Source organism: Pelodiscus sinensis, chromosome 2 (genome assembly GCF_049634645.1).
Source record: "Pelodiscus sinensis isolate JC-2024 chromosome 2, ASM4963464v1, whole genome shotgun sequence".
In the NCBI taxonomy this organism is placed as follows: Eukaryota; Metazoa; Chordata; order Testudines; family Trionychidae; genus Pelodiscus; species Pelodiscus sinensis.
The window spans coordinates 5,311,872-5,339,653 of record NC_134712.1 but is presented as its reverse complement, the minus strand read 5'-3'; the positions used below and the strand labels follow the sequence as shown (position 1 = coordinate 5,339,653).

At 45.0% G+C, this 27,782-nt stretch overlaps 1 protein-coding gene across 13 annotated transcripts in view; it reads right to left on the bottom strand.

Annotated features, from left to right (window-relative positions):
* The window catches only part of TSNARE1 (t-SNARE domain containing 1), a 731,183-nt gene that overhangs the window by 270,962 nt on the left and 432,439 nt on the right, over positions 1 to 27,782 (bottom strand). For 11 of the 13 annotated variants that reach the window (XM_075920025.1, XM_075920027.1, XM_075920034.1 and 8 more), the window contains one exon: positions 7,887 to 8,054. In XM_075920025.1, coding sequence (XP_075776140.1) covers positions 7,887 to 8,054 — 168 coding nt within the window. The remainder of the gene's footprint in view (positions 1 to 7,886; positions 8,055 to 27,782) is intronic. The other 2 variants (XM_075920030.1, XM_075920033.1) reach the window with 1 other exon arrangement.

The window sequence follows — 27,782 nt, the reverse complement described above, 5'->3', positions numbered from 1 at the left end:
GTGAACCCATGGAAAGAAATACAGGTTCAGTTGCTCTGAACTGTGACAATCAGGCGGAACAGAGATAACAGAAATAAAGTGATTGAAGAGCAAGAGAGATTGGCTTATGAGCAGGACAATAACTGGCTGTTAGTATTTGAGGAAGGCTAATGTCAAAAAGGAAGAAGAATTGTTCAGAGGATCCAAGCGAGTTTCACTAGGTGTAGAAGGCCGAGAATGAGGAAGGGATATTTAACAAGAATAGAGAGTTTCATCAACAGTGAAATCTACTGGACCATGAAATAATCTCCCAAAATACATGGTGCCAGCCCTGTAGCTTGGGTGATTTAAAGTTAAATGGACAATACAGCCAAGCATATTCCGCAGTGAACAATCCAGAATTGACTCCAAGGAGATGGACATGTCAAGCCAACAGGATTTTCTATCTCTAATGATAGAACGAGAATTACAGAAACGTAGGCGTGGAAGGGACCTCAGTATGTCATTTACTCCAGTCCCCTGAACTGAGACAGGGGTGAGTATTATTTAGACCATTCTAGATAGGTGTCTGTGTAGCCTGTTCTTAAAAACCTCTAACGGTTGCAATTCCTCAGTCTCCCTAGGTAATATGTTCCATTGCTTTAATTACCTTTACATTTCTGATTTTTTTGTTAGTGTCTAACCCTAAATCTCCACTGCTGCAATCTGAGGAGGTTACCTGCCTCTGACTGGAGATTCTTCAAGATGCGTGGTTCCTATTTGTATTCCCTAAATGGGTGTGCATGCATGCCAGGCGCCTGAGTCTGGAAGTGTTTGTTAGCAGTGTCTGCTGACCTGCATGTGTCTTGCGATTTCCTCATGCTCGCAGCCGAGGGTATAATAATTGGTAGTGCGGGTCGATGCCTTTCTAGTGTCCCTGTTACTGCCGTGTAGTCCAGTCCACTGCAGGAAAAGATGCAGTGTGGATAGTGGAATACACATAGGGACTGCTCGTTGGAAAGAACCTCCAGTTCATAAACATTTCATGCCTCCTGACACTGGAGCGGTGGGGGGTCCCCAGTGTAAAGTGAGGGAACACATAATCGCCCCACACAACTCCACTGGGAGGAAATTCCAGCCCCACCTTCCTGGGCCAGGGCAGCCAGTCCTGCTGACTCCTGGGCATCTTGGGTTGCAGGAGTGGGGTTTCTGGACACTAGCATAGGGCCAGCACTGATTGTAGCCGAGCAGAATCCAGAGAATCTGGCCCAGCTCCATTCTGTGCCCAGCTCAGGCCTGCCTCCTGGGGCCAAGAGTGTCAGAAACATGCCAAGAGGGAGGGGAAGTCTTGGGGGACTCTGGCTCGCTCAGGCCCTGTCCTTGGCAGATGGGCTCTGGTGAGGAGTGGAGGGGCAAGCCGATATTAACAGTATCTTCCCAGCTGGGCTGTCTCAGGCAGCCATTATGAGAAGCAGCTGAGGTAGAAAACCAGTGCACAGCAGACACTGAGGGAAGGGAGGAGGGTGTGGTTAGGGGTGGAAAGTTGGATGCACTGATTGACAGGTGGAATTCTGGGAGGAGTCTGAAGTACTTTGTGCTTGCGGGATACAGTTTCAGTGGACTGTGCTCTTGGCATGACTGTGCTGACGTGGTTAGATGAGGGAATTGCTACCAAGAATATCACCTGCAGGGAGCTCGTTACCTGTCGCTCAATAGGTAGCTTCATGAGGCCAGAGAGAGCAAGATTCAAAACCCATGGAAGTGTGGGCTTCAGTAGTGGCAGGAGGGTACTGAGTAAACCACTCATAAGACAGTCAATGGGAGGGTGTATAAACATGGAGGTGCTATCCATGGGGCAGGAGAAGGGAAAAGGAGAAGAAAGGAACTGAGTCCTTCCAGGTGGATCTGTGTAGAGCTGAGGGTGAGACTCAAAGGTCTGAGGTTGAGAAGAAAGACAAGGTTTAGACAGCGTGGGCGGTGAGTGCAGTGGGGTCCACAATGTAACACGTCTCCAGTGTTGACTCAGTGGAAACAACTGTCCTACCAACACACATCTGCCCGACCAACACACCTTCCCTCTAAATTAAAAAGATCACTTCCAGGCAGGGGTGCTGGCAGCCTTCACGGGCCCCTGGGCGAGGTGGGGGAGACCTGACACTACTCCCTGAAGGGACAGGGCATCGGGCAGAGGGGCAGCGCTAGGACAGCCAGCCCTTCACAGCACCTGGAACGCACCACCCCGACTGCCTGCTCTGAGAGCCACCTGTGGCATGTGGTGCAGCGCTCGGGCAGCAATTTTTAAGGTCCAGGGCACCAGCAGTGGGAGCAGCCAGGATTCCCAGGCCCCTTTGAATTGCTGGGCCCCAGGTCAACTGCCCCCTTTACGTCCCTGCTCTCTCGTCAGCGGCCTACTTCCAAGGATCATCCATTCTCCATAGTCTAGTCAGTCCTCCCCCTCTTTGCCGAGCCTGTCAAAACAGACCCCTATTGGGAGAGGGGAGGGAGAGATGTATGTGTCGTCATTGTGGTCTTCTTTTTTCAAAAAACAGTGTGTTTACGCATCCACCAGGAACTGGAATGAAGGCACCATACTGCCCAATGATGTGACACAAGTGACCGTACCCACTAATAGTGACTGTCTGCCAGGGCTGAGTATGTGAAGTTGGAAAATAATAATAAAGTATATCCAGCTTATATAAAGTATATCCAGAAAGCTGTGAGGCATGGTCCATATCATTCTCATCACATTTCTTTCAAAACACGTTTTAAATTAGCAATACCGACTGCAGCAGGACTGCTCAACACCTGCTTAATGCAACATAATGATGGAGCGACTTAATACACTATGCTAATTTTCTTATATTTTATCCTCTTCCAATTAATTAAAGAATAACTGAAGCTCTGTGTGCAAGAATATATAAGTTGTGTAGCCTCCCAAGGTCACTGTGCCGTTTCAGTTATCAATCCAAACCGGTTTTCGTTTGTGATGTCAGTGGGGAAACAAACTCTTCAGAAACAGAACCCTGAATCTCTATCACCTTATGCAAGTGGCTGAGTGAATGATATAACACCTAGCTAACAGGAAGGGAATTGGATGTCATAGTTGGAAATCCTACAAAATCAGTAAGAATCTAAATTAAAAATAAAGGTGTGTTGTGTCTGTATAGTTGTAGCAACTTTGTAGCAACTTGAGTCAAGTCTTCTATATCTTCTGGGCATCTTCTCCAACAGTCTCCCACAATATTCTTTCTAGCAAATTAAAGAAGCATGGCTTGGAAAAACAGACCGTAAGTAGATCCTGCAAATCTACGAGTATCTGCATCAGCAGATGTGGATGAAGATATCCCTGGCTCATTTTTGTGGATGCAGATGCAGATGAAGATGCAGTCACAAATTTTGTTTCAGCTCAGGGCTCTAACAATCAGGTGGATAGAAAGCTGGCTAGATCGTCAGATTCATTGAGCTATAGACCTGACGAACTACACTTCAATGTCTAGTTGGCAGTCGGTGTCAAGGGCAGTGCCCCATGAGCCGGTCCCGGGGCTGGTTTCGTTCAACATCTTCATTAACGATGTGCATGATGGGATGTATTGCACCGTCAGGAGGTTCACAGATGACGCTAAGCTAGGGGAAAAGGTAGCTACCCTGAAGGGTAGGGGTAGAGTCAGGACAAATTGGAGGACTGTGCCAAAAGAAATCTGATGACATTTAACAAAGACAAGTGCAGAGTCCTGCACTTGGGACGTAAGAATCCCATGCACTGCTACAGGCAGGGGACCGACTGGCTAAGTGTCAGTTTTGGGGATTATAGTAGACAAGAAGCTGGATTTGAATCAACAGTGTGCCCTTGCAGCCAAGAAGGCAAATGGCACAGTTTTAAGGTCAGTGACAATGATTTATTTGGGGTTAGTCCTGCTTTGAGCAGGCGATGCTGGACTCAATGACCTCCAGTGATCTCTTCCATGTCTAATCTTCTATGATACTATGATCTTCCATCTGATTAGTGTAGGAAGGTTTCATCTAGTATTTTACAGGGAACTGACAATTCTGTGCTGGGCAGGGAATGGTAGGAACATGCATATGGAAAGGCAGCTGTTACGTTCTCTCAACAAGATCAGAAGAATATAACCCATCTGCACCACTTCCTGGGAAAATACCATTACATCCATGATTTTTGGATATCAAAAATCCACCCCTCCACAGCCTGGCTCTTTAGCACTGATACATAGGAGAAAGCAGAGTGCAAAGTAGCCTAGACCTGTGTTTTTCAACCTTATTTTATAAAGTACCCCTTTAAAAAAAAGTTATAAGTACCCCCAGTACGTACAGTTTTCAGACACACCATTTTTTTTCTACCATTGCAACACATTTGTTTAATCAACTTAATCGTAGCCAGGCGGGCAATGAAATTTTGGGGTGTAAAAAGTACAAAAATAATAAAGCGCTGTAAAACTTAAAAACAAAATTTCAGTTTTCTCTAAATTTCAGTTGTGCTGACGTACTCCCCAGACTTTTCTCAAGTACCCCTACGGATTCTCGTAGCACTGGTTGAGAAACACTGGACTAGACTGCACCTGTTTAATTAACAGTGACGTATGCCTGCAATAGGGTGGCACTCACCTCACGTGAGCGCCTCCGTCTGGCTGAGTGCAGGTGCCTGCTCTGTCTCGCTGTCAACACTGAAGGCCACTTCAGCAACTCAGCACTCCGGCCAAGTTACACCCTGTGTATCACAAATACCTTCTGGGGTACATACCTAACCAGGGCCCATTCCAGTCCCCTCTGCTAGTGTCCCATTTCTGATTCCTCACTCAGGAGAAATGGTGCCTTCAGGGCCTCTCCTCCAGGAGACAGTTTCTTGCCCCTAGCTCAGGGGGCTTTCCCTCAGTTCAACATAATTTCACACTAGCTCCCCACAGAGCTCTCTGTGGTGCTGCTGCCCCCTTAGCCAGCCAGCCAGTCAGTCTTCACTTCTTCAGGGCTCCAGAGACACTAAGCTAACTCAGGTACTGCAGATCCTTTTATAGGGATTCTATGACCTCTGATTGGCCAGTTCCTTCATAGCCACTCTAACCTCCTGGAGGACTTATCTATGGCCTTTTTTTCTGGGGTGGGGTGGGGTGGGGCCAGACCACAGGGTCTCCGGCAGGAGGCTTTAGGGTTTGGTCCATCCTGTCACAATGCCCCACATGTCGGAATGATTGTCTCTATCCTTTACCCCAAGGAGATCACCTAAGCTGTCCTTCGTCTCTGTCTAAAAATTTCATTTTGATGGGAGATGGCCCTTTTTACATTGTGGGCCACCTTTTCTACAAATGTACTGGGAGGACATCTACAAACATGGACTGTACTAACTTCAAGACACTGTAAACTTATCTTATTTAGGTAAGTCTTTCCTGAATCATTATTATCCTCTCAGATGATGATGATGATGATTTTAGTTGTACATACAGATGGAATATCCAGATCATTGGGCTGGACATATTTTAATTGTGTTTACTTGTGTACAATACTCAAGATGATTTTACTAGCAGAACCTAAAATAAACACCTAAGTATACCTCAGAGCAGCAATATCCCAAAGTACTAATTTATGCAACACACTAGAGTGAACTACTTCATAGTTGGTTCTGCAGGAGGCTAATCCAATGGAGATTTTCACTGGATACTGCTGTCAACTCATGCCCACAGAGAGGTACAGCTTCTAAAATGTAGTATCATCTTTCAATTTCATCCCTGGAAACAAAACTAGTCAATGACTTTCTGTATCTTAGGGTACGTCTACACTTGCTCCCTAGTTCGAATTAGGGATGCAAATGTAGCCGACCGAAATTGCTAATGAAGCAGGGATTTAAATATCCTGCGCTTCATTAGCATAATCTCGCCCGTGCGTTATTCCGCTTGCCAGTGGATTTGAACCAGGAAGTGCGCTCCAGGACGCGTTAGTTTGAATCAAACACCTTGGTTCGAACTAACGTTACTCCTCATGAGTAACTAATCTTACTCCTCAAGGGGCTGATTCGAACTAACGCATCCTGGAGCACACTTCCTGGTTTGAATCAGCTGGCAAGTGGAATAGTGCGTGGGCGAGATTATGCTAATGAAGTGTGGGATATTTAAATCCCCGCTTCATTAGCAATTTCAGTTGGTTACATTTGCATCCCTAGTTCAAACGAGGGAGCAAGTGTAGACGTACCCATTGGATGTGTCTACATTTCAGGGTTTACTCAAAATAAGCTACTCAAATTGAGCTACGTCAATTGCATATCTTATTTCGAAACAGCTTATTTCAAAATAGGGAGCGTCTACACTGCATTTATTTCGAAATAGAGCACTCTTCCTCCGACTTCCCTTATTTCCTCGTACAATGAGGGTTACAGGAGTCAGAGTAAGAAGTCCTCCAGCTTGACAATATTTTGACACTATTTTGAAATAACTGCCTGATGTGTAGACACGGATTAAGTTATTTCGGAATAGCGCTAGTTATTTTGAAATAATGTTGCAGTGTAGCTGTACCCTTAGTCATCTTCACTACCATCCAACCAACTTGAGAAGAAGTTGTGTGTGCATTAGGGAAGAGATATCCCCACGAAACAAATAAGACTCTCATTTAAAACACTGAACCGTATCTAGTTCTTATGTCTGTACAAAAGCAGCATGTATCCCCTTCTCAAAGACACAGTATGTCGGACCACAGTGTGAACATTTATCCTCTTCTTGTACAGTAAATTGCATCATACGTTTTGCCTCACTAATATCCAAATCCATTCCGATAAAATTAGCTTAAGCCAATTAGAAGATAAAGTATATCTCTTAATCAAATGTTCTGATTCATTCTGAAGCCCTACCTATAGGTTCATTCTTAGTTTACATGTGCATAAGTTTATGATTGAGAACGTTGTCTGTTCACATCGATTTACTGGTGAAATTCAAGCAACTGAATTTTTCAAAAGCATGAACTGCATTTTTAAAAGGGACAAATGAATTTATATAACTCAGTCAAATCTCTGTAAAAAAAAACCTTTTGCCACTTTTTGTCGTCATATTTATAAAGATATTTATAAAAGGCAACTTTGCGTTGCCTTTTAGTAAAAAAAATACAGTAATGCTGCAATATAATTCCTTTCATTGACCATTACCATGTGAAGAAACTACATATTCTTACATAAAAGAGCAAAATATTTAATTATTAAAGTAGGAGAGGTACAGTATTTCCTTGTGCATGCTTATTGGCATTAGCCATTGACTGCTGATGGAAACAAAGGAAGCAAGAAGTAGATGTGTGTATAGAATAAGGTGGGTTGTCCAACCTAGCATTCAACAACATATCTGGGTATTTGGTTACCAGATACTTTCACAAAAAATACTGAACATGGAGGGAAAAAATGGGTTGAGCAAAAGATAAAGATATATCTAGATCTAGATCTAGTTGCGAGCCAATACCAGACACCGGGCAATATCTGGGTATATTACCTGTAGTGATAACCAACCAGTAGCAGAAAGATCAGCATTTTAGTCCTACACTGTAATCTTCTCCAAACACCATGTTTTCGAATGCCAGCAAACTGTATCTGTCCCATGTCTCCCACATGCTGGGTTTGATCCTCTGATTGTCATGCACACAAAGCTCTGTCTGCACTAGCACCAAGACCACTAACACTATAGAAGATGAGACAGAAGACATGTATAAAGACACTGAATCCTACACTCTCATTCCTTTAGCTTTCATCAGAGACTATATGGATTGTAATTCTGCCTTGCTCTGCCTGTTCCAGATGTAAAATATACCTGAAACTACCCCTCACATCTAATGGAGATGTCACAATGCCAACAATGTAAAATTAATATTTGTTTTCATTTTCTTCAGTGTGTGGCTAACCTAATGCCCACTCTGAGCTTCCGAGCCTGCTGGTAGGGAAAGATGCTGACCTCAATCTGGTGTATGGCTTCTTCCCGCTGACGGATGGCCTCCAAGTCCTCCTCTGTGATTTCTGAGAGCAAGGCTTGATCCTGACTCTGGTCCTTCCACATGCTATCTCCTCCGTTAAAGATCTTTTCATCATCAGCCAGGTCGGAGAAGGGGGTCTTGGGACTCTGCTAAGATGGGAGAAAGGAAGTAAAACATGGTTAGATTGAGCACTGTGGTTGCTGCCTTACGTACCAGGCACATCATGCAAAACACAGCTCCGTGTACCAGATATAGCTCCTTTGGAATACCCCACATTTAGGGAAATCCCTCCTGCCCTGACTTGCCACGCCACCACACTCTTATTCTTATTTACATCGCAGTACCATTGGAGATCCAAACCAAGATCAGAGCCCTGCTGTGATAGCTTTTGCATATACAATGAGAATCAGTCCCAGCCCCAGGGATGTGGCAATATAAATACACCAGACAGATGGAGGGTAGGCAAAGTATTATCCCTATTCTATAAATGGGGCATGCAAAGGGTTAAGTGACATGCCCAAGGTAACAGGGAAGTCTCGGTAGAGCTAGGGATTGAATTGCGATCAAAGACCCAACGCAATGTCTTAGCCAAAAGACCATTCTTCTCACTCCCCAGATAGGCCCTAATCCAGAAAGCACTTACCGTATATACTCGAGTATAAGTCGACCCGAATATAAGCCGAGGCACCTAATTTTACCCCCAAAAACTGGGAAAAAGTATTGACTCGAGTATAAGCCTAGGGTAGGAAATGAGGCAGCTACTGGTAAATGTAAAAAATGAAGATAGATACCGGGTCTAGCCCCGGAAGTCGGGGCGAAAGCTGCTCCGTCTCCAGCAGACCAGGGGCACCGGGCGGTTCCCGCGCTTCTGAGGCTTTGCCAGAGCAAAGCCTCAGAGGTGCGGGACCCCCGCAGCTGCGGCTTCAGTCCGGGAGCCTGTGGTCTGCTGGGGACGGTCCCCAGCAGACCACAGGCACCCAGATTGAAGCGGCAGCCGCGGCGGTTCCCCGCGCCCCTGAGGCTTTGCCAGAGCAAAGCCTCAGAGGCGCGGGACCCCCCCGCGGCTGCCGCTTCAATCTGGGAGCCTGTGGTCTGCTGGGGACCGTCCCCAGCAGACCACAGGCTCCCAGATTGAAGCGGCAGCCGCGGGGGGTCCCGCGCCTCTGAGGCTTTGCCCGCCTCAGTTCTCGAGATGCTGACTCGAGTATAAGCCGAGGGGGGCATTTTTCAGCACAAAAACTGTGCTGAAAAACTCGGCTTATACTCGAGTATATACGGTATGCAGGCATTAAAGTTTGAGCACATTATATGTCTCTAATACCCTAAAGTGGATTAGACACTGTAGGAAAGCATATACAATTTCCTTCCCTCAAGACTTTATAATCTAATATACAGTACCGGAGTTACCAGCGTATACCACACCATATGCATGATGGGCGTAGGAAGGAGAGCTGTAAGAGTCATAAGAAAATGCAATTATCGATTTGGGCCACTCCTGGTTCCATTTTGGTTTGCTTTTTGTGTTAACTCCCTTGCTGTTCACACAACAGGTGTTGTTTGTTTTAGGAGGTGTTTAAGTCTCCAGTCTTGCCACCCGTTACACTAGGAGTCCTCACACTTCGTTACATGATGACCCCCTATCTGACAATAAAAATTACTACTTGACCTCTGAAGGATGGCCCAAAGACAAATGCTTTCTGACCCCATGCCCTGGGAGGAGGTAGGCCAAAGCTGAAGTCCAAGGGCCTAAGTTCCAGTAAGGGAGCCTGTAACCTGAGCTCCACCGCGCAGGGCTAAAGCTCTTGGGTTCAGCTTCAGCCATGCACAGTGGGATTCAGGATTCGGCCCTGGCCATTGATGTGTTTAAACAGATTATGGTCCATGTACATGATACTCATGTTCTTCCTATTACACAGACTGGTGGCATGAGTTAACTTCAGAGTCACTGAGGAGAGCTCTGTGATTCTGCCTCCTTGACATCTTGCAAACAAGCTACATAAACGAGGGATCTTGTATTATAGGATGTGTGCTGGCTAGAATTTCCTGTAATATGTAAAAATGGAGCTGTGCTATACTAAGCACAGCCATACTAAGATCCATTTGTTGCATGCAACCCTCATACAGTGGGTTGAATGAGGAAACCCCTGGTTTTCAAGCTGTACCAAATGGAAATTCACAGCTAACAGAGACAAGGACTTAACTATGTGGAGCCCTGGCGGATACAAAGTTGGTAGCTGCATCCACATCTGCATCTGCCAAAATGATCCGCGGATAGTCGCATCCACATCTGTGGATGTGGATATTATGGCTATAAAGCAGATATCCACAAATGTTCAGGATTCTACATACAAAATGCGTATCTTCAGTGCAAAAATGAGCCATGGATTTGCAGGGCTCTACAAGCATGTACAGAAATCTAATTTGATTTAATACTTTGGATTGGGAATTCAGATTGGGTTTTTCGTGCATTTCCTTCACATTTGGAATTCTGTTTGCTACGGTATTTGTAAATATTATATCTATAGTCAACAAAACTGTAAGTGAGGCATTCCTTTATCTTCCACAGTCAAAGGTACAATCGGAGATAGGCTTAAAATGAGGCATAATTTCTTGGTTTCCTTTACACATGTTATTTTTCAGTATACAATTGAACAGGGTGAGAGATTTTATGCTATTTGAATTTTGTATGTAATTATTATTTGAATTCTTTTTATAAAATTTTAATGGGAAGTGTCTGAAGTTGGTCTGCTGTTGAAATTTGCCTGTGGCAGACTTCTGTCAGTGTGTATCTTTAAAACAAACATTGTATCTCCAAGATATTGGTAACGGGGTGAAAAAGTTCAGCACTTCTGCGACGCTGGGTAGTTTGGAAAGCACATTTTTAGGACTAAGGGTCATTTTTGTTTGTTTTGTTTTGTGATTCAGCATATGGAAAACTAATGAACAAACAATCGCCAAGGCACATTCTCTACATCGGATAAAATCTTCTCGGCAGGATAAAATCTTTCTGTTGGCAGCGAGAGTTTTATCAGGTTTTATCCCACACATAAGAAGGTTCTATATGCAACTCTTGATAGAAAAGGTTGAATCTGGATAGATGGATAGAAGTTCTGTCAGTAGCTGTACAAATCTGAAACCCAGTCCAGGTTACATAATAGTAACAATACCTAGCGTTGGTGTGCAGGCTACACTCGTGAGATTTCAACAGTCACTCTGGATTCATATCCATGTAACGGAGAAGGAAATTTAGCACACATAATCAAACTATAAACTACAATCAGCAAGTTGGTCCATGGTAACCATTTAAATCTGTAATCCAATGGGAACTTTGTGTACACCAGGTTACAAACCAAACTCTGCCTCTTTCTCTCTTCAGAATATCCTGTACACCTACAAGGAACAGGACCCCCATGAGGAGTCACTCACACACAAACCTCTTCTCCTGTAAGGTATCACAGCTCATCTAAAAACATAAGAACAGCCACACTGGGTCAGATCAAAGGTCCATCTAGCCCAGTACCCTGTCTTCTGACAGTGGCCAATACCAGATGCCCCAGAGGTAGGAAACACAACAGGTAATCTTCACATGATCCCTCCCCTGTCACCCACCTCCAGAGAAACAGAGGCTAGGGACACCATTCCTAACAATCCTGGCTAATAGCCATTCATGGACCTAACCTCCCTGAATCTAGTTCTTTTTTGAACCAGGTTCAAGTTCTAGCCTTCACCACATCCTCTGGCAAGGAGTTCCAGAGGTTGACTGTGCGCTGAGTGAAGAAAAACTCCCTTTTGTTTGTTTTAAACCTGCTGCCTACTAATTTCATTTGGTGACTCCTAGTTCTTATATCATGGGAATAAGTAAAGAACTTTTCCTTATTCACTTTTTCCAAACCAGTCATAATTTTATAGACCTCTATTGTATCCCTTCCTCCCCTCCCCCACTTAGTCTCCTCTCTTCTAGGATGAAAAGTCAAAGTCTTTTTAATCTCTCTTCATATGGGACATGTGGGATCTAAGGAACTTTTTGGCTGTAGCATTTGCACGAACTGCAAACTCGCCAAAAGAGAGATATTTATCTCTTCTTCTGCACTATGTGTATACATCTAAAGAGTTGGACTAACTGTCATGAGGATAATCCCACTCTCATTAGCATGCTTGGAGATTAACAGTTAATTGTACTTGGAATAATGAGGCCAAAATGCCTGTATAAAGAACATTAAACTAATCTACTGCAACGGCCCAAAAGACCATCACTTACAATAATATTAGTTACAGTGTTGGAATGGTGATTTTTGTACTACGTATGTTGGCATGGCAAACAGTCCAGAACAAAAATGACGTGGAACAGCCAGCTCTTTCTTCCCAGCTGCAAAATATAGCTAGATTAAAAAGCCATAAATTAGATTAGATTATCTTCCTCAAACCATCCTTCCAAAACAACTAACCTTGCAGACTCAGAACGATTTATAGATGTATCTTGTCAAGCTGAAGCCCAAAGCAATTACAGGTAGAATAGCCTCAGGCAGCCGCAGAACAAGTGGCCTGGGACTTCTAAATCTTTTAGAAAAGTGAAATAGTGATATTACAACTTTGCATTATCTTTCATACAGAAGAGGGTAGCAGTGAATGGTAACCAGAGCGCTGTTATCTTATGAGCAATACTTTACCATGTCAAGGGGGAAAAAAATCCAATCATAATCTAACCGTTCCATGCCCTCCTCTCCTACTCTGTATGACCTTTATTAGACAGTTAGAGACATTAATTTCAGCTCCTAAACTACAGTTGCTTTAAATAATAGACCGTCCATCTGTAGTATTTGCAGCTTCCACATGCACAAATACAGACGTCACTCCAAGTTTTTGAACTACATAACTATGATGATGATGATGATGTACCACTGTCAATTGAGAAAAAAATGCACGTCATTTGTTGTAACTAGCATTTTTCTTAGGTTGGTATTTTGAATACTAATGTAACCACGAGGCATGGATTTGAACCTGGGCCCTCTGGAGCTTAGTGCAGGAGCATCTGCAGCTTGAGCTATAAAGACTGTAGAGCTCCCTTGTTCTTATCTCTGACTGGATGTGGTCTAAGTACCACCACACGGGACAGTGAACTACACTGGGGCTACATCTACACTGTAGCATTTTTGCGGAAGAGGAAATGTAAATGAAGCACTCATTATTATTTCTCGTGCTCTCATTTGCATAGTCTCTTCTGATCTGTTTTGCAGAAGAGGTTTTGGCAGAAAAAACCACAGTGTAGACGGGGCCATTTTGCGCAAAAAACACTTTTGACCAAGATTGCTTTTCCCTCAAAAAGGCAGGTATACAGGATCTCGAGCAAAAGGAGAGACTATGCAAATGAGAGCACGATAAATGCTAATGAGCACTTCATTTGCATTTCCTCCTCCGCAAAAATGCTACAGTGTAGACGTAGCCTCGGTGCGTGGGTTCTATCAACACTTGGTCAAGTTTAGACTAGAATGAGGGAGAACGAAAGCTAAGCAAGAAATAAATCACCAGTTGAACTGGTTTTCTGTTCTATGACAGTACTTGCAGCAATGGGGGGAGTGAAAAAGTGGGAGGTATTTGTAATGTCAGTTTGTATTTCAGCATCTCTTTGAGCTTAGCATTTTTCTTCTTGACATCATGTTGCCTACAGAAAGGCTTATTAGTTCTATGGAATGCTGGAAGAGACTTGGTAACAGAACAGCTTATTTCATATCCCCACTGCTTTCTTCTTTCTTCGTGATCTTGATCTCACAAGAGGAGTAACGTTAGTTCGAACTAAGGGTTTTGGTTCAAACTAACGCATCCCGGCGTGCACTTTCACTTTTGAAACAGCTGTTCAGCGGAGTAACACACTGGCGAGATCATGCTAATAAAGCGCGGGATATTTAAATCCCCACTTCATTGACTATTTCAAATGCCTACATTTGCATCCCTAGTTCGAACTAGGGTGCAAGTGTAGACATACCCCTTAGAGACTAACAAAAAATGTAGATGGCACTATGAGCTTTCGTGGGCACAACCCACTTCTTCAGATGAAACTGCCAGTACAACCTTTAACTATCATTATCATCTGCCTTCACCCCACTCAATTCTTAGCCATGTTCTGTAAGGGGGAAAAAATATGACCTGCTTCTATTTCTAGTCTTCTCTCTCCCTTTATCTGAACGCATTATCTACAGTGCCAACAGATGGTCCTGCAGCAATGTGACTGATGTGGAATAATAATGATGAGCAGAAAGCCATAGACATTCCCTCCTCTGCAGCCTCATGGTAATGTTAAAAGAAACCATTTCATTTAACAAGCAACGTTTTGATCACCGACATCCATGCACACTTAGACTCCATTGAGTTTGGTTCTTGTGCTGTCACCCGCTTCAAATGGCATCTGGATAATATGCAAAATGACGCAGGTCAATGTTTCCTAGGTTTGTCATCAATGTGAGTGTTGGCTGGTATTTTTATTGCATGGCCTCACATTTTTGAAATCTGCTTCTGCCCTTTCCTGGCTGTCTGAATTATATCCTCATAATTCTTAGACTCCACAGCATTCTGCCCACTGGTAAAGTTTTCCAGCCGCCATAGATCAAAACAGCATAGCACATCTCTCCTGTGACCGGTAACAGGCAGAAAGCCATGCCACGTACAGCTCCCTCTCTGAATTTTGCATGCAACCATCATTTTTTTTCTAGGTACCAATTACTAGGATTACTAGGAGCATCATGGTTGTCTAAGAGCTACATTCTATGCAACTCCCAATGGACAGTCATGTTTTCGGCTGGTTAGTTTGGACACTGACTATAGAAAAAAAATTGAAAAAAAGAAGAAATAATGTCACTGGTCTGTTCGGTAGTATGGTTAATTATGGGAAGAGGAAAATCTTTCATTGGGATCTGACGGGGTCAAGAACCAAACTCAACATGATTTCCAGTGTCAGGAAGTTCCAAAGGTCCATAAATGAAAATGCCCTGCCCTTGAGAGATTCTCCTTTAGCACAGCCACAAAAACCCTGCTGTTCATAGGATTCTTGGAGTGAAAGGAGAGGTGGAGGGATTAAAAGAGAGCAGGAGGTGGATGATGGGAAAGCAAAGAGAAACAAGTCTTCTTCCAAGTGACTCTTTTCCCATTTCAGAGAGGGAACAAATGACCAAGACAAGATTTGATGAGTGCTAATCCACATTTGCGGAAAATGGACAACGCACATGGAATTAATACATCAACACCAAACAAATGCAATGGCAGGCTATGTTCTGTGATGCACAACGAAAGAATTTGCAACTATTAGCCCTCAGCAGCTGACAATAGTGGGTCTGGAGCTTCCATTTAGGAAGGAACAATCAGTTTCACACATACAGAATGGGAAGCAACTGTCTAGGAAGGAGTATGGTAGAAAGGGATCTAGGGGTTACAGTGGACCACAAGCTGCATATGAGTCAGCAGCATGATGCTGTTGCAAAAAAAGCAAACGTGATTCTGGGATGCATCAACAGGTGTGTTGTGAGCAAGACACGAGAAGTCATTCTTCCGCTCTACTCTGCGCTGGTTAGGCCTCAGTTGGAGTATTGTGTCCAGTTCTTGGCACCACATTTCAAGAAAGATGAGGAGAAACTGGAGAGGGTCCAGAGAAGAGCAACAAGAAAGATTAAAGGTCTAGAGAACATGATCTATGAAGGAAGGCTGAAAGAATTGGATTTGTTTAGTTTGGAAAAGAGAAGATGGAGAGGGGACATGATAGCCGTTTTCAGGTATCTAAAAGGGTGTCATAAGGAGGAGGGAGAAAACTTGTTCATTTTGGCCTCTGGGGGTAGATCAAGAAGCAATGGGCTTAAACTGCAGCAAGGGAGGTTTAGGTTGGACATTAGGAAAAAGTTCCTAACTGTCAGGGTAGTTAAACACTGGAATAAATTGCCCAGGGAGGTTGTGGAATCCCCATCTCTGGAGATATTTAAGAGTAGGTTAGATAAATGTCTATCAGGGATGGTCTAGACCAGGGGTCTCCAAACTTTTCAGCCCGAGGGCCGCATTAACTATCAAACAGAAGTTCGGGGGCCGACTACACACTTGAGGTCCAAATAAAAAACAATCAAAACATGGATGTTGTTTTTAATTATTAATTTAATATTATTTTATTCAGTTATTATTTAATAACACATTGATACACTACACATGAACACCTGTATTAGTGTGAATGGTGAAATTGTTTCCTGGATGCCAAAATAGCAGACATTTCTGGCTTTAGATTTGTTGTGCCTAACATCAACAGTGACCTGAGATTTTCCATAGACAAAAAGGTCTCCACGGGCCGGATGAGAGGGCCTCGCGGGCCGGATGCGGCCCGCGGGCCGTAGTTTGGAGACCCCTGGTCTAGACAGTATTTGGTCCTGCCATTGGGGCAGGGGACTAAACTTGATGACCTCTCGAGGTACCTTCCAGTCCTAGTATTCTATGATTCTATAAAATTCTCCAGTTCAGGACCAGTCATGTCCCGAGGGTGCCAGAGAAGAGATGTCCAACCTGCACTACTATGCACAAAACCTCAATTGGTTTTCTTCAGGACATTTTCATTCATATTAAAATAGAAACAAAAGGTGATAAAGGGAAAGGGAAACCAAGTGACAGATACCTGCAGAGAAACAAGAGACACCAATGGAACCGAACTGAAAATACAGCTTCTCTCTGACTTACGAACCGGTTACGGACCAAGCATTGGTCGTAACTCAGTTCGTTCGTAAGTCAGACCTATTGAGTTACACGCGACCGCGCTGTTCGTACGTGCGGATCGCATTCGTAACTCAGGATCCACCATTTATGACAGCTTTGGTCATAACTGCATACGGTCGTAAGTCGACCGTTCGCAACTCGGGGACTGGCTTTACTGGAAATTTAATTTGGAAATACCGAGCTACTCAGAATTCTACCACGCAGCCTGTCATTATGCTTTGCCCTTCTCGCTCCGAGGTTTAGCATCCTGGGCTGGAATGCAGAGCCCGCACAAGTACTCTGTTTTATTAAAACTCAGGAATGGCTGCAATTACACTGGCCAGTTTTGTCTTACTGTTACTTTGTTCTCGCTCTGCTGTATCCAGGCATTGTGGGCAGAGGCTTTTTTATTATGTGTCTGTACAGCACTAATCACAATGGGGCTAATCTATGATTGTATACCGTGGCTCCAGGGCATTACAAAGAATGATTAATTGGCTGCATGAAAAGGCCTACCCTTCTCACCCAAGATCACATTTTTCCAAGTTTTCTTTCCCTTGGTACACAACATCTTCCAGATTTGGCTGGAATATATGCAAATAGTCTTGTACAGATTAGGGAGAAGGGAACATACATGTAGCTTGCCTTTAATCTTCTGTCCAGCCAGAGACAGTGAGATACTCTTAGTGCCAAACTACAATATGGGAATGGGGCAACAGTTGATGTAGTATATCTTTGACCTCCTTCGAGGTCTGCAAAGCATGTTTAAAAAAAAAGGTAAACAGGGGGCATAATGAACCTGAAAAGTCTCCCCTCTGGAGGAAGCTAATCAACATTTATTGTGCTTGTGGCATGATGTTTGTGTGCAGCATGGTGATGCACAAAAGACATTCCCGGGTCAATCTCAGCACAAGATCAGAAAAGTTTAACAAAACCAAAGCAACAAAAGAAAGAAAAATAGATACACCTCCTTTTCAATACAAACAATAATACAGCCATTATTGACACACGAGAGTTCAAAAAAGAGGAGCTTAAGATCATAGTCAAACTCTGTCATAAATGTATATTTGTAGCCAAAATGAATGCAAAGTAAAATACAAATGTGAAGTATGAATATTGCTCAACTGCATAAAAGAACAACTCTGACACTGTTTGCCATGGAGGAGTGAGGAGAAAACACTTTGCTTCTTAGCTAATTTATTCAGTGTAAGTTCTTTAAAAGGCAAGAAGTTGTTAATTTTTTAAATGATAACAGAACGTATGGGGTAGGTACATAGGAATGCTACACGGACCGGTTTCTTTTCCTGGTATATTCCATATTATATTTGCATTATATGATCATCAAGATGGTGACCTTCAATAGCTAACTCTTCCGCCCAACAGTCCCAGAATGTGTGATGAACAAGCCAACATCCTGACGGTTTCTACTAGGGTTGAAAAACTATCAAAATGTTTTGCAGTATAATAAATTCTGAAGACGGTAAGAGAGAAAAGATCTTGAAAAAATTCTGTTCAGTCCCTTGGAAACTTATGCTCACCAACTAAGTGTTTGGAATGCATACGTCCTCCCAAAGAAACTCAAGGAACCAGCTTGCCTAACTGCATTGTAGATATCTGGTCTGCAGATGGATTAGGGATCATGATTTCATTGCCTTTTGATAGGCTCACATATTATTCTTATTTCTGGTGATGCTTTATCTATATTGTTGAATTTCTGCAGTTACAATGCTTGGGGGCCACCTTTCTCAGCAGCTCTATTTGAATTGTTCTTACTGTAAGAACTTTCCCTTCCCTCCATCCTTTCTCTAAATGTTTCCTTCTTTAGCTTCAGGTCATCAGCTCTAACATCAGATCACCCAACACTGTAAACAAATTACCCATTCCTCATGTATATTGTCACATTGATGGTATTTAGAACCTGCAATCATGCCTCTTCTGGGTCTTTGTTCCTAGACTACATACATTTAGCTCCCTCGTTTTCTCACCTGATGTATTATAGTCCATCCTTTGTGTTTTTTCTGCTGTCCTTTTTTGTGCTCAATTTCCTTAACATCTTTCCTGAACTGTCGGGACCAGGGCTCGACTATAAGTAATAACCTGGAGTGTTCGCTCCAGCACTCTAAAGCTTATGTCAGTTTCTATACTTCATATTAGCAACTTTCATCCATAAAATTCTAATGATTTTGCAACCACTAATGCGTGCTCTCAAAACCCACCCCAAGTATGGCAGCTAGTGGTAACAAGCTTATTATCTTTTTTCTTAGCATATGGGCTCAATTTATGAGTTAAAAAATGTTGATTCCCACCTCCCTCCCTCAAGTGGAGTGCCCCAACAATCTGTTCTAGGGCTGGTTTTGTTCAACATCTTTATTAATGACCTGGATGAGGGGATAGATTGCACTCTCAGCAACTTTGCAGATGACACTAAACTAGGGGGAGAGGTAGATATGTTGGAGGGCAGAGATACATTGGAGCATTGGGCCAAGAGAAATCTGATGAAGTTCAACAAGGACAAGGGCAGAGTTCTACACTTGGGACGGAAGAATCCCAAGCATTGTTACAGACCAGGGACTGACTGGCTAAGTAGCAGTTCAGCAGAAAAAGACCTGGGGATTACAGTGGATGAGAAGCTGGATATGAGTTAATAGTGTGCCCTGGTAGCCAAGAAGGCAAATGGCATATTAGGGTGCATTTGGAGGAGCATTTCCAGAAGATCTAGAGGAGTTATTATTGAGGCCACATCTAGACTATTGTGTCCAGTTCTGGGCCCCCCACCATAGAAAGAATGTGGATGCATTGGAGAGGGTCCAGCGAAGGGCGACCAAAATGATTAGGGGGCTGGATCACATAAACTATGAGAAGAGGCTGAGGGATTTGGGCTTATTTAGTCTAAAGAAGACTCCCCTCCTCCCCACGGAGTGTGTGCTGTGACTGGCAGCTGGAAACTGTTGGCTTCTAATTAAAGTTTGAAATCTAGAAGCCTCTGCTGATTAGCTGAGCCTTGGTAGGGGAAGGGTCTATCAGGCAGTCCAGGGCTTTATAAAGCAGTGAGTCAGCGAACAAGTGATTGCAAACAGGGAGTTTAGAGAGGGAGTTTGGAAGGGGAGAGGGAAGGGGGCAAGGTACTGTTGCCTTTCCTTTAAACCCTTTTTTAGATCAGCAGGTATGGATGGTGATAGCTCTGCTGTAGTTACCCGCACAGCATGTGCCATGTTTGTCTTCCTCCCAGAAGAAAGAAGAGATTTCTTCTGTACTAAGTGCAAGCTGATCGCCATTTTTAAGGAAAAAATTAGAGGACTGGAGGCCTAATTATTGACCCACCACTCGATCAGAGAGGATGAAGACTTCCTCGATAGAAGGCAGCATTTAATCCTACAGGCACAGCAGCCTGAAGAGCCAGAGAGGGCGGTACAGGACGAGGAAGAGAACTGGCAGCATGTAACTTCTAGAAGGAAAAAAAGGCCAGCACAGGAATCTCCCATTCCTACAGAGGTAAGTAATCGCTTTCAGGCTCTCTCCACAGGCTCTGCGATGGTGAATGCTTTGGAAGGGACCTCACAAGGAAGGAATCGGGAGGGAACCCCTTCTACTGGAAGATATGGGATGCATAGTCCTAAAGATGGGGGTTCCATGACTACCACACTCAAAAGAAGAAGGTAGGTAGGTGGTGGTGGTCAGGTACTCCCTCCTAAGAGGGACTGAGCCATCCATCTGGACCTGGAATCTCGAGAGGTGTGCTGTTTACCGGGAGCTCGAATTCAGGATGTGACTGAGAGTCTTACAAAATTGATCAAACCTTCGGATCGCTACCACTTCCTGCTTCTCCATTTGGGAACTAATGATATGGCCAAGAATGACCTTGAGTGGGTTACTGCGGATTATGTAGAGTTGGGAAGAAGGATCAAAGAATTCGGAGCGCAAGTGGTGTTCTCGTCCATCCTCTCTGTTGAAGTGAAAGGACTGGGTAGGGATTGTCAAATTGAGGAAGTAAATGCGTGGTTGCGCAGGTGGTGTTGCAGAGAGGGCTTTGGTTTCTTCGACCATGGGACTCTGTTCCGGGCACAAGGATTGTTAGGAAGAAATGGGATCCACCTAACAAAGAGAGGAAGGAGCATCTTCACGGGCAGCCTTGCAAACCTAGTGAGGAAGGCTTTATAGTAGGTTCATTGGGGGGCGGTGACCAAAACCCTGAGGGGAGGAGGAAGTCAGATACCGGGAAGAAATTCAAAGAGGAACGAGCAACAAAGGAGGAACCCTGACTTGAATGGAGAGGGTAGGGCGATCAGCTGCTTAGCTAAGGTGTTTGTACATCAATGCGAGAAGTCTGGGTAACGAACAGGAAGAATTGGAGGCCATGGCCCAGTTCAAAAACTACAATTTGATTGGGATAACAGAGACTTGGTGGGATGACTCGCGTGACTGCAGCACTGTCATGGAAGGGTATAAACTGTTCAGGAAGAACAGACAGGGAGAAAAGGAGGTGGAGTTGCATTGTATGTAAGAGAGCACTATGGTTGCTAAGAACTCCAGTATATAGAGGGAGAAAAGCCTGTTGAGAGTCTATGGGTCAAGTTTAGAGATGTAAGCAACAGCAGTGATGTTGTGGTTGGTGTCTGCTATAGACCGCTGGATCAGGTGGATGAGGTAGATGACGCTTTCTTCGGACAACTGAGAGAAGTTTCCAGATCGCAGGCCCTGGTTCTCATGGGGGATTTTAATCACCCTGACATCTGTTGCGAGACCAATACACCAGTATGCAGACAATCCAGGAAGTTTTTGGAGAATGTTGGGGATAACTTCTTGGTACAATTGCTGAAGGATCCTACCCGAGACGGTGAACAGCTTGACCTGCTGCTCACAAACAGGGAGGACCTAATAGGGGAAGTAGATGTGGGTGACAACCTGGGAAGCAGTGATCATGAGATGGTAGATTTCAGGATCCTGACCAAAGGAAGAAAAGAGAGTAGTAAAATACACACCTTGGACTTCAGAAAAGCAGACTTTGACTCCGTCAGAGACCTGATGGGCAGAATCTCCTGGGATGCTAACATGAAGGGGAAAGGAGCCCAGGAGAGCTGGCAGTATTTTAAAGAAGCCTTATTGGGGTGGGAGAGGTCCAGGTTGGAGATTAGGAAAAATTATTTCACTAGGAGGGTGGTGAAGCACTGGAATGGGTTACCTAGGGAAGTAGTGGAGTCTCCATCCCTAGAGGTGTTTAAGTCTCGGCTTGACAAAGCCGTGGCTGGGTTGATTTAATTGGGATTGGTCCTGCTTTATGCAGGGGGCTGGACTTGATGGCCTTCTGAGGTTTCTTCCAGCTCTATGCATCTATGATTCTATGAGAAGAGTGAGGGGGGATTTGATAGCAGCCTTCAACTACCTGAAGGGGGGTTCCAAAGACGATGGAGAGAGGCTGTTCTCAGTGGTGACAGATGGCAGAACAATGAGCAATGGTCTGAAATTACAGTGCGGGAGGTCTAGGTTGGATATTAGGAAAAACTATTTCGCTAGGAGGGTGGTGAAGCACTGGGATGGGTTACCTAGGGAGGTGGTGGAATCTCCATCCCTAGAGGTTTTTAAATCTCAGCTTGACAAAGCCCTGGCTGGGTTGATTTAGTTGGGGTTGGTCCTGCTTTGGGTAGGGGACTGGACTCAATGACCTCCTGAGGTCTCTTCTCTTCTAGTTGCTAGTCTCAAAAAGAAAGAAATTTGGAGCCTTTCCATATCACACATCCTAATTACCGGGGCTTGACGAACGGCGGCAAAAGCTACTCGCCAGCCCCGCAGTGCACATGCACAAGAGCCGTATTACGCATGCGCGCACCGGAAACAAATGGGGTGCCCGGCTGAAATCTACTCGCCACGGGCGAGTAGATTCAAAGCTTTATCGAGCCCTGCTTATTACAAAAAGTTCTACTTGACTAAGACCTGAAGAAGTCCACTGTCAACAATGTAATTACACTGGTGTCACTGATTGGAACTTGACAAACGATGTCACTGATGCTCCACCAGATGGACCAGAATCCTGCTCATTTTCCTGTAGCTGGCTGCATTAGCTCTGCACAGCTAGCAAGTGTACGCCGAAGTAAAACTTCAATTTAGTCACTAAAACCAGCAGGATCTCCCCCTGAACACGTGGGAAGCACATCTCTTCTGTAATGAGTGGACATTTTTACACGGGCACTTTTTAAGACTAGAATGGCATCCAAGCCTCACAATACCGTTGGATTCTTGTGGGGTTTTTTTACAGATCAGGAAAGGGTGGCATTGAGAAGTGATTTGCTCGTGGTCACACAATAGCTGTGTCTACATTGGAGAATTGCACTATTGAAGCTCACATGGGTTCAAAACATCCCTATTAGACACCCTAGTTCAAGTGCACAATGTACTGCATCCACACAGTCCCTACAAACACTGAAAAACACAAATGTCCACACTTATCCCATTAAGCCTGGCTCCCTACAGCAGGTGCATAATGACTACGGTAAAACGTGTGTTTGTACCTGCTCACATCTTTCTTTTCTCCTGGAAATGGTTCTATTCTGCGTTAGGCATCACACATGTGTTGTGAGGCTTGGCGATTACACATCTTTGCTGCTATGCAGGGTGTGGGTTCAGAGACAGACAACTGGCCAGGGCAGAGGTTAACACAGGGGTACTTAACACGCGGGCCACGGGTGAGATGCTTTGAACGTGGCCTCTACTGGGAACATGCTCCACAATGACGAGGTTTCTCCTAGGCAGGGTGAGCATTTAAAGACACAAGCGGACGGGCTGGCTGGAACAGACGGGTACAGGGGAGTGGCATTTCTAGCCCTAAGGGAGGAGGTGCCGGGAGCGCTGTGGCATTATGGGAAGTGCTTTGTATTCATACCCGTCAGTGTGAAAGAAGCTATTTGCATATATATTTCAATGTAAATGCAACCAGACTTAAGTTGCGGCCCCCGGCACGTGCTGTATCACTGTAGCCCCCAGGGCTTCCAAAGTTGAGTAGCCCTGGGTTAGCACATACTTCCACAGCCCTACATCCTGCCAGCTTTGCAGGAAGAGAAGAGCAGAACCATTCTGGGTCAGCAGTAGAAAGAGAATTTGCACAAGAGGAGACTGGCACAGTTGAGAACATAGAGGTTAGGCAGCTAAACTTGTTTGGAACAAGGCTGTACCAAAAAGAGCTTGCACTACTGCCAGGAATCTCACATGTGGACATGCAGTGCATGGCACATGCTTTTGGATCCCAATGGTGGCTAGCATGCCTAAGGGTATGTCTACACTACAAACTTAATTCGAACTAACAGCCGTTAGTTCGAATTAACTTTGATAGGCGCTACACATACAAACCGCTAGTTCGAACTTAATTCGAACTAGCAGAGCGCTTAATTCGAACTAGGTAAACCTCATTCTATGAGGACTAACGCCTAGTTCGAATTAAGCAGTTCGAAATAAGGGCTGTGTAGCCACTTAATTCGAACTAGTGGGAGGCTAGCCCTCCCCTGCTTTCCCTGATGGCCACTCTGGGCACCACCAGGGAAACTCGTCTGCCCCCCTCCCGGCCCCGGAGCCCTTAAAGGGGCATGGGCTGGCTACGGTGCCCGTGCCAGGTGCAAGCCTGCCACCACGCAGCCAGCAGACCCTGCACCTGGCACGGCACGAACCAGCTACCCGCTGCCACCCAGCCCTCCGCCTCTTCCTGGGACCAGGCTGGCGGCTCCCGGGAGCTTGCCCGGGACCGCAAGAGGCGGGCACCCGCCTGGGCTAGTGCGGACATCATGGACCTCGTCCCCGATCTCCACACTAAGCACAGGAAAGCAGCCGTCTAGGGCAGGAGAGCTGCCAGCCTGGCCACCCAGGAGCAGGTGTGAATGAAAATCAAGGTGGTCCACTGAGACCCCCGTCCTGGGTCAGAACAAAGGTCCATCTAGCCCAGTAGCCTGTCTGCCGACAGTGGCCAACCCTAGGGACCCTGGAGGGGATGGACCGAAGACAGTGACCAAGCCATTTGTCTCGTGCCATCCCTCTCCAGCCTTCCACAAACTTTGGGCAGGGACACCACTCCTACCCCCTGGCTAATACCACTCCATGGACCCAACCTCCATGACTTTATCTCACTTCTCTTTAAACTCTGTTCTAGTTCTAGCCTTCACAGCCTCCTGCAGCAAGGAGTTCCACAGGCTGACTATTTGCTTTGTGAAGAAGAACTTTCTGTTACTAGTTTGAAGCCTGCTACCCATTCCTTTCCTTTGGTGTCTTCTAGTCCTTCTATTATGGGAACTAATGAAGAACTTTTCTGTATGCACCCTCTCCACCCCACTCGTGCTTTTATAGACCTCTATCCTATCCCCCCTCCATCTCCTCTTTTCTAAGCTGAAAAGTCCCAGTCTCTTTAGCCTCTCTTCATATGGGACCTGTTCCAAACCCCTCATCATTGTAATTGCCCTCCCCTCTCCCACCCTCTCTCTTCCCCTCTCCCACCTCCTTTTCCCAGTCTCCCCCAGTTTTGTTCAATAAAGAGAGATTCTATTTTTGAACACAATTGTCCTTTATTTTGTACATCAGGAAGGGGGGCTAGGGAGGGGTAAGTGGAAGGAGGTGAGGGAGGAATGGGGTACGAGCCCCCGATGGGGAGGACTGGGCTGGCTCTGCGGGCTTCTGGGGGTGGAAGCTCTCCTGCAGCCCCCCAATTGTCCACTCTCCCCAGATGGCAGCCTGCGGCAAGTGCAGCCGGTCTGATGGCCGAGTGGTGTGATGTGCCCAGTGTGGGTAGTCCGGGCAATCCAAGCCAGGACTGCTTTGCAAGCAGGGCACCCCTGAGAACTGTCTGTCCGGGGTGGGGGTCGGGTCCCTTTAAGCACAGCCCTCGGCTAGCCTGAGACAGCAGCTCCACGCTCTAAGTCCTCATCTGATGCCCTGCCGGCACTGCTTCTAGCCATCCTTAATCCCGGTTCAGGGTCCACTCTGTGTGGACAAGCTAGTTCGAATTAGCAAAATGCTAATTCGAACTAGTTTTTTAGTCTGGATGCATTAGTTCGAATTAGCTTAGTTCGAATTAACTAATTCGAACTAAGTTAGTTTGAATTAGTGCTGTAGTGTAGACATACCCTAATTTATCTAATGGAGGACTTGACCAATGAGGCAGTGATGAACTGGGACTGACTTCCACAATAGAGCACTAACCACCAACCCACATTTCCTTTCGCAAGGAAAATCCCTTCTGTGCTGCATTTGCGGCAGAAGAGCAGTTGTTTCTGTCTGGCTTGAGGCAATGTTGAAAACAAAATGATTTGATTCATTCCTTTTATTTTTTTTCACTTCAACGACCTTCTCTTCCTACCACTGATCGAATTGGGTTCCCATCTTGAGGAGTGCTATGTGCCATCTACTGAATGCCCTCATCTCCTACTGCAGTCCCTTTGACATTGGAGGACAGCCCACAAGGATCAGGCCCCTAAGGAGTTAACGATACCGTCAGGATGTGGAGCGATCAAAGCTATATACTGGTCCCTTTCAAAACCACGCTGCTAGAAAACTTTGCTAGATTCCTTTTGCATTTGCTTATCTTTAAGGGTTATGGCCTGGATAGTAGAGCATCTGGTAAATTGATATAATGTGTGGTTAAAGGGGACTAATGGCTATAGTAATTGATTGTTTGATGGATAGCCAAAGAGCCCTTTCAGCATGTGAGTTTCTGCTACAGTCCAAGGCATTTTCATTCTCTCGTTAGCCCAGTACTGATTGCTCACATGAATTATCTCCTTCTCTGCCTGCAGATATCATTTTTCCTAATAAACACTGCATTAGAAACAAACTGGGGGTGGGGGGTGCGGAAGAAAGTAAAACACTTGATACTGTGTCCTCTGAAGAACAAACAGAGTCTACTGTGCAGAGACATTGATTATGGAACGTGTATTGGACAGACGAGAGGGCTTTGTTCCTTCACACCGTATTGCTCAAATGACACAGAGTGGATGAAGCTAAAAGGTCAATTTAAATTAGAAACGGCACCCACGCCAGCCAAGGGAAGTAGTAGTGGGTGCTGAAACGGGGAGGCTGTTATTTCAATTCTGGTCCTACTTCCAGATCTCCCCCCATCTCGCCACCATCCTTCTGTATAAGGGTATGTCTACACTACCACCCTAGTTCAAACTAGGGTGGTTAATGTAGGCAACCGAAGTTGCAAATGAAGCCCGGGATTTAAATATCCTGGGCTTCATTTGCATCTTGCCGGGCGCCGCCATTTTTAAAGCCCCGCTAGTTCGGACTCCGTGCCCGCGGCTACACGCGGCACGGAGTAGGTAGTTCGGATTAGGCTTCCTATTCCGAACTACCGGTACACCTCGTTCCACTAGGGTGGTAGTGTAGACATACCCTAAGGCTTTACTCTGCAAGGTCCTGAGTGCCCTAAAGTGGGTCCTCCGGAGCTGGTGGGATCTGTTCAATAGTAGGTAAAGTTCCTGAAAGCAGGACCCTACCTGCCTGACACCTAGAACATTCTTGTTCATGTGTCAAATAAAAAACCTCCCATTTATTATTAATATCAGTTTACACATTTACAACTATTGGCCTTCCTGAAATTTACAGATATGAAGAGCGCATCCTAGGTCTCCAGACCAAGAATCAATCTGGGGGAAAACTTTGTCAAGGGCCAACAGCTACAGAACCCAGCACTAGCTGGAAAAACGAGATGAGACTGACTGTTAATCCCAATTCGTTTCAGAGCTACACACTTAATATGCTGCAAGCTGCTGCAGTTTGTAAATCTGCTTTTATTGAAAAATTGGTGATGAGCAAAATGTATAATGTTCTCTATTAGTCTCCATCTTGTGTGCTTCCCTTGGGCATTGAGATATTCTTATCTTGTTTTCCTAGCTGCTCCTCAAGCATATTTACATTGTCAGTTTCACAATAGGTATCATTATGTCAATAGGAGCAATTTAAACATTAATAGTATGGTTAAGGGCAGAAATGCAACCGATCATATCATGTGCTACTAAACGGAAAACATATGTCATGGAATTGGCTTAATCGTTCTTTGTTCTGGAATCTTATCTGCGCCAAAAATTCTACGGGGGAGGGGGGCAAAGTCAGAGGGAAAAGAGATGAAGATGTGAGAACTGTGACCTGACAAGGAATGAAGGACAGAAGATGCTGATGAGAAGGAAGTGTGAGAC